The following is a 16,230-nucleotide window of genomic DNA, read 5'->3' on the forward strand; positions in this document are numbered from 1 at the left end:
GGGCACAATGGGAATGGTCTTTCTCTGTTCCACCATGTCTGGGCCTCCACTGGGAAGACTCAGTGGCTGGGGGCTGGAATCATTGGGAGGAGTGATCAGACAGATGATGCTGGTAGCTGGCTGGGAGCTCAGCTGGGGCTGTCCCCTGGAGTATCTCTGTGTGGCCTCTCTAGGTGCTTAGGCTTCCTTACAGCATGGCGACCTCAGAGTTACTTAGCCTTCTTACATACTGGTTCCAGATGCCAAGGGCAAGTATCTCATTAAACAGGGGGGAGCGGCAGGCAGAGGGAGAAGCAGGCTCCCTGCTGAGCAAGGAGCCCAATGTGGGGCTTGATCCCTGGACCCTGGGATCATGACCTGAGCCGAAGGCAGATGCTTAACCAACTGAGCCACCCAGGCGTCGCCATTCTGGACGTGTTCTAAAACCACCAAAGACATGCAAACCGGGGTGTCTACTTATGTGTGTACGAGGTCCTTCACACTCTAGGACAGAGCTGAAATGAGAAGAGAGGTGGATTGAGAGCAGGAAGTCAGGCGCCAGAGGTTAGTTCTCTGTGTGTTTCCATGTTCTGGCAAAGAAGTCAGAAAATTTTAAGTTTGAACTTAGCCTTCTAAGTCATTAAGAAGGTATATTTCCAAGGTAGGAAGATAGAACATATTTATTTAATAGTTTGTTAGTTTGATTTAAAACTTAAATATTTAGGATATGATGTGCAGTCTCCATTTGTTTTCCATCCTGGGCCCTGCAATATGAGGGGTGGTCCCGGTAGTGGAGGATGGTAGTGGTAATGGTGGGGAGAGGAGTAGCAGTGATCATTCAAGGCTCAGTAACCACTTACTGAACATCTACTCTATGTCGGCAGTCAACCATGTCTCACCACTGTTGTCTTCACCATCAATGTCGTTCCTCCTTCCCTCATGTCCTTCTTCAACAAGCATGCATTGAATGCCTCCTGTGGATGAGGGGCTGAGAATGCAAAGATGACCGCTATATGGTCTCTGGCCCAAGAAGCTTACCGACCAGTGGGAACCGATCATTGCAATCCAAAAGCATGTGTTTGGTTACAGAAGATCATATAATGCTGGGGCAGCAGGGAGGCCCAGGGAGGGCTTTTTCTGAGGAGGACTTGGAGCATAAGCTGGAGTACTACAGGAAGAGACCAGGGAAAGACATTCCGGAAAGAGGGAACAGCATCTTTAAGGTGTGGAGGAGAGGACACTGGTTTCAGAAGTGGTCTGAAGTTGTAGTGATGGTAGCTAGGAATGGGGATCCCTTTACTGACCATTTGTGTGCTGCCCACCTCCTTATTTGAGGAAACTGCTCCTCCCACTCCAATCATGATTCTAATACCTCATCCCTGATCACCTAAGATGGATTATGTACCCAAGAGAGACCAACCAGATTCATTCCCCAGAATCTTTCTATGGGAATTGGAAGGGCAGCTCCTTTGTCCCCTGTCTGATTGAGAGCTGTTAGGAGCCCGAGCAGTTGAGAACTGAAAGAGTTGGTTGGGAAGAACAGACTGGAGTGCAGGGCGCAACAGAGAATGTCCTGATGGGGTCAGAGCCTGTGGTCCAGGTCTTCCTGGAGCTCAGGTCCATCCCAGCTTGGTCAGGTAGAGCAGCAAACTGGATCCCAGAGTGCTGCTGGGAGAGATGATGGCGAGTTGGGGCCAAAGAGGCAGCAGATCCTGAGGGGCCAGGAGGGAAGGCATTGAAGAAGGGCCTTAATGAGGGGAAACAGGGTAAGATTTGCGTTTCTGGAAGATCACTCTGGGACGGCAGGCAAGACTTGCTGGGAAGGGAGTGGCAGGGGGCAGGGGTGGCAGCAGAGGAGCTGGTGAGAAGGCTGATCTCACCTCCAGCCCCGACATCAGGGGGCAAGAGAGGGTGTGGACATGGAAGTCAGACGCTGCGGGCTCTGTAAGGGCCAACTCTAGGCCACATTGGACCTTGGGCAAATCTTGTGGCTCTGTTTTGTGTCAGAGGTGAAAAGGTAGGACTGGGGAGAGACATCAGATGTACTATGGTCATTTAAGCAGCCTTGAGCTGGGGCAGAGATCCAGGTCCTAATTCCCACTCTAGAAGGTCTGAGATAGCTCCCTGTCCACAGAAACGCATGCCACCCCCCCCCTTCCAACATCAGTCAGCCTTCTACAGCACCTCCTGTTCCTCTTCCATGACCTGGCCTTGCAGCAGGGGAAGGCAGGCAGGCTGTCTTCCAGGGACCAGGGTGCGGGGAAGGGGGGTGGCCGGGCCTGCCCTGCAGAGAGATGCCATTGTGCCTGGTGGGGCCCCAGGCCTTCCCTTACCCCCAGGACAGCCCCAAACCACAGGCCACGTCCTGTTTCTCAGAAATACTGAATTTCCCAGAGCCCAGGGTTCGTGGAGGGACAGGGGGAGGTGGCTTCAGAGCTACTGGAGGAGGAAGAAGCCTCCCCAGGAAACCTGGAGGGCAGGCTTGGCGTCATAATAGGAAGATCAGGTTTGGGTGCCAGGAAGCTACATGGGAAGGTGGAGGCTCTGAGCCTAGGTTGGTTGCACCTGCCCAACCGCAGGACCTGGCCCCTTCAGTGTTCTAGGACCCATCGGGGTATAGAATCGCAGACCTTAGCTAGAATCTAACCCCTCCAATTACCAGTGTGTGATCTTGATTAGGTCACTTCCTCTCCCCGTGCCTCAGTTTCCTCATTTCTTAATGTGGTTGCCAATCCCCACCTCACACCTCACATGTTATCCTAGGGATCAGATGAGACAACAGACTTGAACGTGCCTTGTTAACTAATGGCCAGCCTGTGGGAGGGGATGCCACCGTTTCTTCCAGAGCCCAGCCTGTGCCTCCTGGTCACCAAGTAGGACTCCCTGCTGGAGTCTCGGGGAGCCCTGGGAGTGGAAAAGCTGGGCAGCCCTGGGAGACCACCCCTTCCTTCTCCCTCATCACACTCATGGGGAGACCAGCAGGGTGGCTGAAGAAGAATGGATTTTAACTTGTCCTTAAACCTCCCCTCTTCCATCCTCACTCCTCTTCTTCTACTTTCCCTGTCATGTGAGGTCTCCTCATCACCAAGACTTGCTTACATCTCTCCCGTCTGAAAAACCCTCTTCTTCCATGCATGTCCACCGCCAGCCACTGCCTGCCTCTCCCGTCTCCTTTACCACCAAAGTTCTTCAAAGACTTGTCTGTTTCCTCACCTCCCTGACACCACCTCAGCCCCCCAAAACCTCTTCCCGCCTCCTCATTCTCCTGACAGTGCCCATTGCCACAGGCACCAGAAGCCTCCTGGTCCCTGCGGAGGACCCTTCCCAGGCCCTGTGTTACTGGACTCTCAGCCACCACACCCTCCTGGCTTCTCTCTTGCCTCCGCGGGGATTCCTTTGCTGAGGCTCTGGGGTTCACTCTACAGACTCTTCCAGGCCAGTGCCACCCAACTCCTGGCTTCAGTTACCACCTGTAGGCCAACAGCCCCCCCAGACTCCCCTGTCTCTGGCCCGACCTTCTCCCCAGACCCATAATGTACCCCAAGAGCCAGGGGTATCTCCTGAGACTCAACGTGTGCTCAGTTGAAACTTCTGGGTTCTCTCCGCAGTCAGCACATGAGACACTGCGCACTACCCTCCTCGCTTTCTCTCAGCCCTGTGTCTAGTCCGTCGTCGGTGCTGCCTTCCCTTCTGGGCCCATCGCCTCTCCCCTGCCCCGGCCATTGTCACACGCCGCCATGCCGTTCTTCACCCAGCAGGCAGAGCCGGCTTGCTAACCCACAGATCTGACCAAAGCACTGAAACCCTTCCAGGGCTCCCGGCTGCCCTCAGGATGAGGCCAGAGCTTCTCAGCTGGGCGTTCAGCCTCACCTCCCTTTGCTCTTTGCCTCAAATTATACTGTCCAGCAACAGTGAGCTGTGTGTGACTCCCCCTAGAACATGCGCTTTTCCATCTCCCATGTACCATCTCTTCTTGTGGCATCTCTGACCCCCTTCCCCCCGTCCCTCCGCCTTTTCCTCTAATCCTCCTCGTCCTTCAGAGCCAGCTAAAGTGTCCTCCGTCTGGGCAGGCCTGTGCTCCCCACGGCCCTGCTGTCGCAGGGGAGGAGGGGGAGATTCCAGCCATGTTCCTCAAACCCCAGCCTCTCAAACCAGGCCCCTGGGAGCTGGCGGAGGGTTAGTGGCATTCGTCCCTGCCCAGGGAGGGCAGCACTGATAGGCAGCTTCGCAGACTTCCCAGACGTCAGACACCCGGGTACAGAGACCGAGGCTCAGGGGACAATAGTCAGAGCCCTCTAAGTGGCTGCAGGTGGCAGAACTCCAGCCCTTAGGCCATCTTACACCGCCCCTCCACAGCTTCCAGTCCAGCTTGGGGTGGAGAGCAGTGCTGTGCTGGAGGGGAAGCACGGGTCTGGGAGGCGATGGGCCTGAGTTCTAGTCCTGGCCTCCCTCGCTATCACTGTGAGGCTTTGGGGAAGACATTGGCCCATCCTGATCCTCTGTTTCCTCTTCTCTAAAAGCGGGGTAATTCCTACACTGTTCATCTTAAGTGGAATCGTGAGCATTTAAAACATCTTTGAAATTGCAAGTAATCGTACGTGTAGGCAGGGGAAATTATTAATGTTGTCTTTAATTATAACTGTTAGGCTCTCTTCCCAGACTGTGGTGCTTATACCATCAGTGACGCAGACGGGGGGAGGAGTGCGAGCCTGGAGCAGGAGACCTGGCACCGGCTCGGCCTTTGCTACTGCCCTGCCCCGAGGCTCCGCGAAAATTACCGCTCCTCCTGAAATTCAGTTTCCTCATCGCAGAGCGTGGCTGACAACTCTAAGGATCCCTGGAAGATTCCCTGGGGAAAGTGCCTCGAGGCTCCCTTTCCCCCTCCACTGGCTAACTGGAGTCAGTCCCTTTCGTAGGCTCAGGGCCAGTGAGCTCCAGAAAGGGGGGCGCCCATAACAGCAGGAGGAACCATAGCTGGGGGCCAGGGACGGAGGCAGTGCAGAGCCGGGAGAGGCCCCGGAGGCAGACAAGGCCTGGGCAGGGAGGCTGGGGGAACAGTTTGCTCCGAGGACAGGGGCCAGCTTCTACCCCTGCCGCATCTGTCTCTAACCCCGTAAAATGGACATAACCAGGCCTGCCTTGCAGTCCCTGTGGGAACACACGCAGACTGGACATGAACTCAGCAGGCAGGGTTGAGGGGTAATGCAACTTATCATTTATTAATATATAACAACAAAAACGATAAAGCTCGTATCTGCAACTGTTTAGGTCTTTGTTATAAGGTCTTGGTTGCTTTGTCTGGACTGGCTGTGACCTTCAGCTCCGGGGTCTGGGCTAGGAAAACGTTCCAGTGACCTGGATAGAGGAAAGCAGAAGAGGGGTGTGGGGCTGGGGGTCAGCTGTGGGGTGTGCATGTGTGCATGCATGTGCCCAAGAGAGGCAGAGTGACTGGGGTGGGAAAAACTTAGCACAAGAAGGGTGGTGAGAGCCTGGGTTTGGAGTCCACAGGAGTGGTCACTTCCTCTCCCCATGCCTCAGTTTCCTCATTTCTTAATGTGGTTGCCAATCCCCACCTCACACCTCACATGTTATCCTAGGGATCAGATGAGACAACAGACTTGAACGTGCCTTGTTAACTAATGGCCAGCCTGTGGGAGGGGATGCCACCGTTTCTTCCAGAGCCCAGCCTGTGCCTCCTGGTCACCAAGTAGGACTCCCTGCTGGAGTCTCGGGGAGCCCTGGGAGTGGAAAAGCTGGGCAGCCCTGGGAGACCACCCCTTCCTTCTCCCTCATCACACTCATGGGGAGACCAGCAGGGTGGCTGAAGAAGAATGGATTTTGACTTGTCAAAATGGATGGGTATTTCCATCATAAAACCCTATCCCGATCAGTTCTTGGCTTGTGACCCCCACCTTCAACCAACCAGCATTTGGGGTGTCACCTCTTGGTGACACGCCCATCTGTGACTTCCTCTCCCCCTCCCACCCCCCCACCCCAAGCCCCACCTGGGTCCATCTTCCTCAGTATAGTGTAGGGAAAATCAAGGGGCATCAGAAGGAAAGTGCTTAGGAAGTTTTCAGTAGGAAATAGTCCCATAGAGAGGGGGTAGGCAGTGTCAGGGTGTGGGGGCTCAGGCTTCCCTCCTCCACAGCCCTCTCTCCTCCACTCCCAGGACCAAATCCAGATGGTTCTGCTTCACCTTCCCGCTCCCAGGCGCCCTGAGTTGAGAAATCTCTGGCCCCGACGCCCACTGGATTCCTGTGCCGGGAACTGCCCATCTGTGGCTGACAACCACCCCGCCCCCCTCCCAGCACCAGCGGCCGGGAGCTCCCCAAGAGGCCCCTGGCCTCTGGCCCGGCTCTCTTCCCAGGCCCCCCTGCTCGGCCTAACATCCCACCTTCATGGGTGCCGGTGAGGAGCTGGAAGTTCTGTGCCTCTTTCTGGAAGTCTTGCTTCCTGACTTTCTTGATCTGAATCAAGTGGAAGATTCCTGAGGGCAGAGGCAAGGGCATGAGCAGGAAAAGGTGGGGCCATGCAGTCCGTGGAACTGGGTAACTTAGACACAGCCCGGACCCAGTCACCCCTCCCCTCCCCTGTTCCGACCATAGCCCCATCACATCTTGCCTGGGTCACTACACTAGACTTCTGACCCCTCATACTCCCCCTGCAATCTGTGATCCTAACTGCAGTCATTCGAAACCATACCTCAGCTGTCCTTCCCTTTCCCTGACCTCTCATCACCTCTCTGCTGACCCTCCAGCTGTCACCCTCAGCATCCTGCTCTCACACTACTCACCTGTCCACAGTGTGGGGTCGGGGGGAGGGGGGAAGCCCATATGGACTGGTCATGCTTTTTTCTGGGTATAGGACGTGTGATAAAAATCAATAGGTGTGCTTATCGGACTCCCAAGAACATCAAGTGTCAGAGTGGTAGGCCCCCTTTCAGTGCGAGGCTCTGTTCACCCAGCCCCTGGGCAGCCTTCCTGTGCTCCAGCCCTAACCGACTACTTTAAAGTCCCCCGAGGGGCCCAAGCCTTTACATAGGGCACCCCTCTGCTGCAACTCCTTCTCCTACTGACTTCTGTTTCTCCTGTTGCCTCCAGAGACTCCTACTCATCCTCCAGGCTTTGGCTGGGAAGTCTTCCTTGATCTCCCCTCCTTGGGGCACCCAGAAGCTCTTAGCTGCTGTTGATGATTAAACCTATTTCCATTGTGCTATCATTGTGTCTGTTCTTGCCTCCCCTGGTTACTTCTGCAGGGCTTTTCCTCTCTGGTTCCCCTGCGCCTGGCCCACATTAGTCATTTAGGATAAGTGAACGAATGAACAAACGAGTGATGATCCCTCGATGAATGGATGGGTAAGGAAACATATGTGTACCCAATCTAGCCCGGGCCCTAAAGGGAATGAGGCATTAGCTGGATCTCCTGATGTTTGCGTCCCATGGGGAGCTGGCCCCGGGTACCACACAAGGCACTGAAACCCCGAGCACACGGGCTGTGAAGTTGCACCAGCTGTGACCGCCCGAGTCTGTGGCCAGAAAGAACAGGTGTGACGGCAAGGCCTCTGCCACCCAGCACAGCTCCCAAGAAAACGAAGAATTGGCCTTGCTTATGGAAATCTGAGTAGGAGGCCACTGAGGAGAACGGTCAGCACTAAGATCCAGGAGGCTGGGAATGTCCAGCATCGTTCTCAGGACCCCCAGTCCAGATGCCAAGGACCAGGATATGGGAGAGACTCGCTCCAAAGGCCCAGGCTATATCACAAGCCTGAGATGGTGATAAGTCCTTCTGCCCAGGCCTGCCACTGCACACACCCCAGAACGCAAATGGAGAGGAGGTGACAGGGATGAGGGAGGGTCTTCACACTGTAGCCTGTAAAGCATGATTGTAAGAACTGAGCTCTTGGACCTGGAATCAAGAGCCAGCCTGAGGAGCATGGCCATGCCTTTGGAGGGTGTGCCAGGTCTGAGGGCAGCTGGGCTCTGTGAACCCCCAGGGCAGAGACAGTACCGGCAGGTGAGGCTCAGCTCAATGCGAAAACAAACCCTTTCTAGGTGGAGCCATCCACAGTGGAGGTGGGGTGGGGGCATGCGGAGTCAGGGGCTGGAGACCATCCAGGAGACCATCCGGGAGGCCGTAAGGGGTTTCCTTCCTAGACAGGGGCTGGAATCAGGACCCCTGAGGTCCCTTCTACTCTGAAACTCCAGAATCGAAAAGGCTCTTAACAATAAGCCAGCTTCTGGGGCCCGAGTCCAGGTGTTGGTGTCTCCAGGCCAGTTCTCCCCTTCCTCTCCCTGCCCCCGAGGCCCGCTGATTCCACTCCTCTGGGTGAAGAAAGAGGGTTTCCCACTGACAGTCCGAGCTCGGGAGTGTTTGCTTTGACCCCCACGGTGTAGGGCAGGGAGGCACTTAGGCAGCCCAGCGGGGCAGGAGATGGGGAGGGGGTTTTTGCCAGTCACAGGAAGGTAGGGCCTGGCACCGTGAAGTTGAGGAGTCCCCACCACCTGCTCCTTTTCTGCTGGGCCTGGTGGTATTGAGATTGGCCTTGAGCTACAGCGCTCCAGTCTGCGCCATCCTGGGCACACCTTGGCCTTGCTCAGGCACCTCTCTGAAAGCATTAGGTCGCCTCCGTGGAAGCAGCTCTGGGGAGACTCAGACCTGGGTTTGAATCTTTGCTTGAGTGCTTAAACTGTGTGACTTTGAGCAAGTCGTTTTACCTCTCAGACTCAGTTTTATCTGCAAGATGGTGCATTAATGCATATCCCTCAGGTTTCTTCTACGGATGAAATGAAACACTTTAGCAGGGGCTACTACACACCCATCACGGGGCGGAGCACAGGGCATGGAAGCAGAGGCTCCAGGGCCGGTCTGAGGCTGTTGCTGCCACCCTTCTTTGCCTGCAAAGCGCTCCTCTTGCCTTCCTAACGCCTGTCCAGCCGCAGGCCCCTCCTCCACGAAGCCTTCCAGCCTGACCAGCTCAGCTCCCGGGGAGCTCCCACTGCATCCAAGTCACTAAGTCCTGGGCTCCCACGGACAGAGACTGGGACCTATTACTCTCTGTGGTCCCAGTACCTGGTGGGGTTGGTGGGGGTCTGGAGGAAACCAGCACCTGTCCAGGCACAAAACAATGATGAGGGCTGCTGAATCTAACTCCTCGGCTGTGGCAGAGCCCCCGCCCAGTCGCTGTTTGCACATCCCTGTGAACTGAGCTTGCTCCCCGCTTCTTTGACAGAAAGGGTCTAGGTATGAGAAAGTGCTTCCTCTCGTTGGTGGAAGCATGCTTCTCTGTAATTCTAACTGAGGAGGTGGGATGAAGATACTAATGTTAGCACCTACTGTAGGTCAGGGCTGTACCCATGTTATTTCATTTAATCCTCCCAAAACCCTCCTTCCCAATTAACAGAAGACAAAACTGAGGCCCAGAGAGGTCAAGTGATTGCCCAAGGCCACACAGCTAAGAAAGAGCAGAGCTGGGATTCAAACTCAGGTCTGTCTGATTCTCAAAGCCCCTGCTTGTCGTTCTGACCCTTGTCGTCACTCAGAACACAACCACTCCCCCTGCCTGGAGCAGTCCTTCAGAGCCAGGAAGCCAATGGTCCTGTCCCCCTGAGTCTTCTCTTCTCCAGGCTGAACGGCTCCGCTTTCTTCGTCCATTCCTCCTAGGACAGGAGGCAGAGTAGAGCAGGGAAAGAGCCGCATCTGACGTCACAAGACATGGGCTCTAGCTCCCGTCCTCCACTTACTGGCTGTGTGGCCTTGGGCCAGGTACTTCACCTCTCTGAGCCTCAGTTTCCTCATCTGTAAAATGGGGATAATAATACCTAACTCTCAGGATCGTTGAGAATCAAATGAGATAATGAGTGTGAAGCACTTTGTAAACTCTAAAGTGCTCCACACGCTGGTTATCATTATCATGACCATCCCCTCTTCCACCCCTGCCCACTCCAGCCAGACCCATCGGGAGAGAACAGTGACCTCACAGCTAATTCACACTTAAAGGGTTTAGTTTGTTTTACTCTACCCCGGGGATCTATGTTAGGCAAGAAGAGCCAAAAAGCCCAACTCTCAGCAATTCCCTTCTCAATGACAACTCCTCTTGACCTTCAGCTGGTGATCTGAGCATCCTGTTGCATCTGGTGAGTTTCGCACAGAATGAGAACTATGTTCTGATGTCCACTTACTGGAGGGATAGAATCCACCACACAGAAAAGGCTGAATGAGACTAGTCTCCAGGCCCTCCTGCTTTGAGGATGCCGTGAAGGCTCTTCTGCCTGAGAAGCTCTCCCCTCATAGCGTGCTGATGTTCTACCAGTAGACATGCCTTTTGCCTCAAAATGCCTTTTGCTTCAAAATACGCTTTTGCATAGGCATTACCCTTCCTGGCTCCTCGCAAGTGCAACAACCCCTTCCTCCCAGGAGAGGGAGCACTTCGAGGCCCTGGCGTCACCCCGTGGATGAGCTTATCAGAACTGTCAGAGAATCACAGACAGAATCTCTGTCTCCCTCTATCTTGGAATTGGAGACTTAAATCTAGAAGGGTAGCCAGAGGCAGGTCTTCCTGGGCTAGAGGCCTTTGATCCACAAAATGCCCCTAAGGCCCCTGGTAAGGGGGACATGCCAGAGGTAAGCCCGGCTGGGAGTAGGCCAATGCTCACCTTTTACCAGCTTCCAGAGGTAGATCTCCACCTGCTCAGAGGCCTCATGCTCCAGGGCAAAGCGATGTAGGTTGTCTGGGCTTGGAGCTACTGACGTGTGGACGAAGACCCGGCCTGGCACCTTCGGACACCTGGTGGCCCTGATGTCACTGGGGCCAGGATCTGCCTTGTCCTCTGGGGAAGACAAGGAGCTCGTGAACACTCTGACCCCCACCCCCACCCCTGCCTGGTAGGCCCAGGGAGCCAGGCCACGTCTGACATCCCCCTCAGGTCTTTAAGGTCCTTGGGAAAGTTCTGGTGCCCTGGTACCAGAGAGAGGAGCCGCCTCTCCCATTCACCTCCCATTGATCAGCATATCAGAAAACTTCTCATCCTTCTGCACCCCGCTCCTCTTCCACCTCCTCCAGGCAGCCCACTTGGAACAGCGTAGCTTACCCTGCTTCTTCCCACTCACAGCCTTTAAAACCCTTCTTGCTTATGCCTCCCACTCGTGCCCTTGGTCTCACTACCTTGCATTGCCTTGTAATTGTCTCCCTCGGGTATGTTTTTCTCTACAAGCGACCTACGGGTGAAGGACAGGCTGTCTTTTGAGTCACCCAGACCACCAAGCACAGGCTCTCATGAACATACACAGAATGAAAGGTGTGGGAGGAGTGAGGTGATCATGGCGACAGTGAAGATCATGGTTGTTGATGGTGGGAGAGGTGGTGGAGGGGATGATGATCCCACTGTAAGAGTGTGCCGGGTTGTGTGGGGGGATGCTGGTGATAGTGGTGATGGGTTTTGGTCCCAAATTGGATCCAGTCCTAAAGCCTCAACATGCTGGAATTCCAAGGACATTCTCCAGAATTTTCCACATACCAACATTCCCTATTTTTCAGGGACTGAAGGACTAAGTCCCTACACATACACACTTCCTTCGAAACTCTTACTAGTTATGAAGCCCTTTGAGATGTCCCGCTAAGACTTGTAAGGCTACAGTCTCAATATTTTTAAGGGAAAATGGACGGAGGTCTGTGTTTGTGAAGGAGCCTAGTAGTGAGCTACAGCCAGGCTCCAGAGACTTCAAGTTGAACCCCTACCGCTCATGTGTTTCCGGTACCACCCCGTCATGCTCCCTCTCTAACCCTTTCCCAGTAGCATATTACTCCGACCCTATCCCTTATGTTTGGATTTTGATTTACAATTTATGACACATTTTCCCTCAACTCTGTCTGAGGCTCGAGAAAGGAAAATCACTTGTCTAAGCTCACAAGAGTAAGTTAGGAAGTCAGTTGGTAAGCAAGCTAAAGTGGATGCACCCTTCCTGACGTTAAAGCCTGGGGTAGGTGGAGACTTAGGATGATTGCAGCCACTCTGTCATTTCATTTGTAAGCTATCTGAGAGGTGAGGAGTACGTGAACTATGTGAAATCACAGTAAAATACCTGGCACTAGAAGGTTCTCGGTGCATGTTTCCTTCCCCTTTTTTCTTCCTTATTCCTCTCCCTTTGGTTTTGCCGACCCAGCTGGCTAATCAGCCCGCGCCTTCTACCCCACCTGCTCAGCCTTGAGGGAAGGGGCCTGCTCCTCACGACAGCTCCTGCTGACAACCACAGGCTGTTCCTCCCACGAGATACTCTGATGTTTGCTTCTGCACGCCCACTAATCCTAGGCTCACACAACAGTGCTGGAAGAACTCAGCTGGCTAGTCTGGAAGCCTGCGTTCTAACTCCAGTTCCCCCACCACTTTGCTGTGGGACTTAGGAAAATCCCTTCTCTTTTCCCACAGGTACGTGAGGGTTGAAGGATGACCGCAGTGGTCAAGAGCACTGTCTGTGGAGCAAGACAGTCCGGGGCTCAGACTCCAGCTGCCATTCGAGCTGTGTGACCTTGGACAAGGTACTTATCTTCTCTTGGTCTGTGAAATGGAGAAAAATAGTCCTGCCCTGTCTGTGTGTTGTGAGGAGTCCGTGAATTCATGCATGCAAAATACCTACGTGGCACATGGTAAGTGCTCGATAAATATTGGCTCTTCCCCCCTCCCCAAAGTCCTAATATCCCACGATCTTGTGATTTCATAGAATCTGGAACATTATTTGATTGATTCTGTGTATATGTGCGATAGTCTCTGAATCGACCCACTAGAGCCTTAGATGTTCTCTAAGGCAAATATTTTGTGAGCCGGGCATTTTCCACTCCAGTGCATCTAAAACTCCTGCAGCCTGTGGCTCTGAGTCCATGCCCCATTTGTGTCGGAGATGTTCCAAGTACCTGTGCCCTGGGGGAGAGGGACCCTGGGCCCACTGTGGCCAGTGCCCTCCCTGCCCCCAGCATCCTTTTCGTACCTGGGCAAATCTTGCAGCACTTCCCGGCCACTTTCTCGGGGCGATGGCAGGGGTACTCAGTGGGGCAGGTCACCCGCTGGCAGTCCTGGCGGCCGTCCTGACAGGTGCACAAGATGCAGGGCAGGGGTCCAAAGGAGCGGAAAGCTGGGTGCCACACCTCCCCATGGGAGTACGTCTTCCCACTGTGCACGCAGGCTGGGCCAAGGAGGGCGGGAAGGGAGGAGGGTCAGTGCTGCAGACCTGGGCCAGAGTCCAGGAATGGGTGGGGCGGGAACTCGGGGAGGCCCTGCTCCAGTGGTCTGGCCCAGCCACACGGCCTGCAAAGTGGAGGCCGGGTATAAAACTGGTCCCCTGTCCCTGACTTCTCCCGTTTCAGCACTCAGGGCTGACCCGTGCCCAGTACATTCTTGCTGAAGATGGAGAGTCCTCCCCCTGCCCTTCACGGGCACCTCTGGCAGGGGGAGCACTGAGACCCAGTTCATACCTGGCGGTGTGAGCTCGGGCAGGTCCCTTCCCCTTTCTTAGCCTCAGTGTCCCATCTGTCCCAAAGGGGCCGCGGCAGGTACCTCCCCAGCTGTGCCTGCCACACCAGTGGGAGTCCTGCACGGAGCCTGCTTTCCTCCCCTTCCCCTGCTCCTTCCCTGCTGCATCCTGACCACCTGCCCACAGCCTCCTCTGCTCCCTCCTTCCTTTGTCCACAACTTTCTCTCACCGCTTCCTTCTATCGTAGTATTTATTTACATGTCTGGAGCCCCTAGAGGACAGGGACCATTTCTCATCTTTCTTTCATCATGTTCTGTGCCCCTCGATTCCCAGCAAAGACATGGCAGAGGCTCAGACAATATTGTCATGCTGCCCCATGGTCTTGGTTCTAGGGCTGGTTCTGTCTCACTCGGTACTCTGAACCTCGGTGCCCTTTCAGGACACCTTCAGTTTTGATGCTTTATGAATCTACAAGCTCCTGGCCAAGTTGAGGTCAGGGCACTGAGTGGGGGGTGCAGGGATGGGAGGCGGGGGCAGTCGGGGCCCCCTTTTCCCACCTCAGGGATCAGAGGGGTTTCCCATCCCCACCTTTCTTATGTTTCTCCTTCAGGACAATCTTGACTGTCGTGCTGCCTGCCCCCTTCGGTCGGAAGTGGCGAGGGATGAAGCCCAGAGGAGAGCTGAGGCCAGTGGGGGCTGGGGTGCCCAGGCCTCTCTTTCTCCCACTGTCCCCTGAACACGGATCCTGGGAACGTCTCTGCAAATGGCAGGAAGGATGGGGATCACTGATGGGCCAGTACCGGCAGGGGAGCCGTAAGACAGGGGCTGCAGTGAGGCCTGCAGCTAGACACCACCAGGACTTCCCAGTAAAGAGAGGCACATGTCAGGGATGGAAAGATCTGGATGCGGCCTAAGACGTTCTCAGACAATGGATCTTTGAAAACTCTCAGAACGGTGGTTTGGAAATCCTGCCTCCACCAAGCCCTTCTCAGGCCCGTCAGAGCCAGGGCCTCGGGGCTGGAGTGAACAAAGGTACTGAGGTCTTAATCTGGGAGACACAGCGATCAGGGACCTAGGAAACTTCCTATTTAAGAAATGGAAGGTGAGGCTGTGGTGAGGATGAGAGTCAGGAGATTTAGGTGATGGGAGAAGAGGATGGGCCTCTGAAGGTCTCACCAGGCCCCAGAATCTTCACAGGGTGGAAGACTAAGAGCAGGCCCCATCTGGACACCCTGGGTCTCCAGAGCCCCCTTTCTTGAGCCCCTGGAATCCAAGATCCTGAGACCCTGCCCCTCTAGACCAGGCCTTGGGCAGACTGGCAGTGATAGAAAAGGGTCTGTGGTGAGGGGGGTGTAATGGGGCAGGGGCATCATAGCTTATAGTTAGAGGACTGGGCAGCTCCAGGCCATGGCAGAGGAACAAGTGGGCTTATTACCCCCCTCCCTGATACCGAGTCACTCATATTCCTTCTCCTACAGCCCCTTCCTGCTCAGATAGTCTCTGAGTCAGAGACTGGCCAGACTGACCCCACAAGAGCACCCAGGAAACTATCTCAGGCCCCAGAAGAGGCCCAGGTACATAGGAGGCTCCCAGGAAATGCCTGTCAAGTGGAATAGTGGCAAGACGGAATCGAGGAGCCCAACCCTTTAATGGGACTTGCTCACGTCATCCAGTAAGTAGCTGCTCAGGGCCTGGAACTGAGCCTGGGTGAGCTTCGCTTAGCACACTGCCTCCTAGGGAGAGGATGGAATGGCAGAGGAAAAGGGGGAGCTTGCTAGTTCAGACCCCTGGGGAGTCCCTGAGCACGGGAGGCCAGCCTCCAGTCCCCCGGGGCCCAGGTGACCCAGGCTGAAAGAGGAGGTGGAGTTGTTCCCATTGTAGACATAGCACAGAGTGGGGATGGGGACTTGAGTCAGTGTGTAAGCCCATCCTCCTACCTCTTTCCTCTCTGACCAGAGAAACCTGGGCAGTTTAGTTCATCCTAAGTCCAGACTAAGATGGAGAGGGGCCAAGACAGAGGGGAGGACAGAGAGGTAGCCCCCAAACAAAGAACCAGTACCTCAGGGGCTGGGTGGGGACGGCTGGGCCAAGACAGAGACCATTCCCTCGGGGGAATGTGCTGCCCAGAGGCAGCCTGAACTAAGGACAGACACAGGCTTTGGAGAGAACAGCGTCACAGTGTTCCTCAGGAGGGAAATGGGGAAGTTTGGGGCCTGCTCTTGTACGGCATGGTACTTTTTCCCAGGCCCCTGTTGACCCAGCAGCCATGAGGCTAGGGAGAGGGGCTGGAACAGGGTGGAGCTCGTGTTGCCGACCTAGGGGACAAATGAGAAGTGAGGACAGTAACTGCTACTGACTGCCCCAGAGTCCGGGGCTCGAGGCCGTGGCTCCCAGCTGCCCTCACCACCTCTCCGCACCCTGTCAGTAAAGCTGTGCACTCACCAGCCCAGGCTGTGACTGCGTGGTGTCCTCTTCGGCTGATCTCTCACTTGACCCATCTGGAAACCCAAAGGGAAGTTGGGTCAGCCTCCAACTCCTCAGCCTTGCTGACTGGAGCCCTGCAGGCCTTCAGCCTCCCAGGCCTAGTGCCACTTGTGCAGTCCCTGCACACCAGCCCGTCCCTCTGCCCCAGTGGCGCCTTATTCCCACTTCCCACTACAACCTGTCCTTACCCTTGGGTTGACAAATTCCCTACAACTGGGTTGCTGCCTCAGTTTCCCCACACTGACCTCATGGTCACCGTTAGGACTGAACTTCTTGGCTGGGCTGGAGCATCTTATTCAGTGC

At 55.0% G+C, this 16,230-nt stretch overlaps 1 protein-coding gene across 2 annotated transcripts in view; it reads right to left on the bottom strand.

Annotated features, from left to right (window-relative positions):
* Nucleotides 1-5,171: 5,171 nt before the first annotated feature.
* Nucleotides 5,172-16,230, bottom strand: part of CHRDL2 (chordin like 2) — a 31,322-nt gene continuing 20,263 nt past the window's right edge. Inside the window, exons 6-12 of one of the 2 annotated variants that reach the window (XM_032427228.1) lie at nucleotides 15,886-15,941; nucleotides 14,032-14,200; nucleotides 12,961-13,155; nucleotides 10,635-10,808; nucleotides 9,723-9,777; nucleotides 6,377-6,469; nucleotides 5,250-5,334 (exon numbers count right to left, since the gene is read on the bottom strand). In XM_032427228.1, coding sequence (XP_032283119.1) covers nucleotides 6,379-6,469; nucleotides 9,723-9,777; nucleotides 10,635-10,808; nucleotides 12,961-13,155; nucleotides 14,032-14,200; nucleotides 15,886-15,941 — 740 coding nt within the window. In that variant the 3' untranslated portion in view covers nucleotides 5,250-5,334; nucleotides 6,377-6,378. Of the gene's footprint in view, nucleotides 5,335-6,376; nucleotides 6,470-9,722; nucleotides 9,778-10,634; nucleotides 10,809-12,960; nucleotides 13,156-14,031; nucleotides 14,201-15,885; nucleotides 15,942-16,230 lie in introns of both variants that reach the window. The other variant, XM_032427227.1, reaches the window with a different exon arrangement.

Source organism: Phoca vitulina, unplaced genomic scaffold (genome assembly GCF_004348235.1).
Source record: "Phoca vitulina isolate PV1807 unplaced genomic scaffold, GSC_HSeal_1.0 scaffold36, whole genome shotgun sequence".
Classification (NCBI taxonomy): Eukaryota; Metazoa; Chordata; class Mammalia; order Carnivora; family Phocidae; genus Phoca; species Phoca vitulina.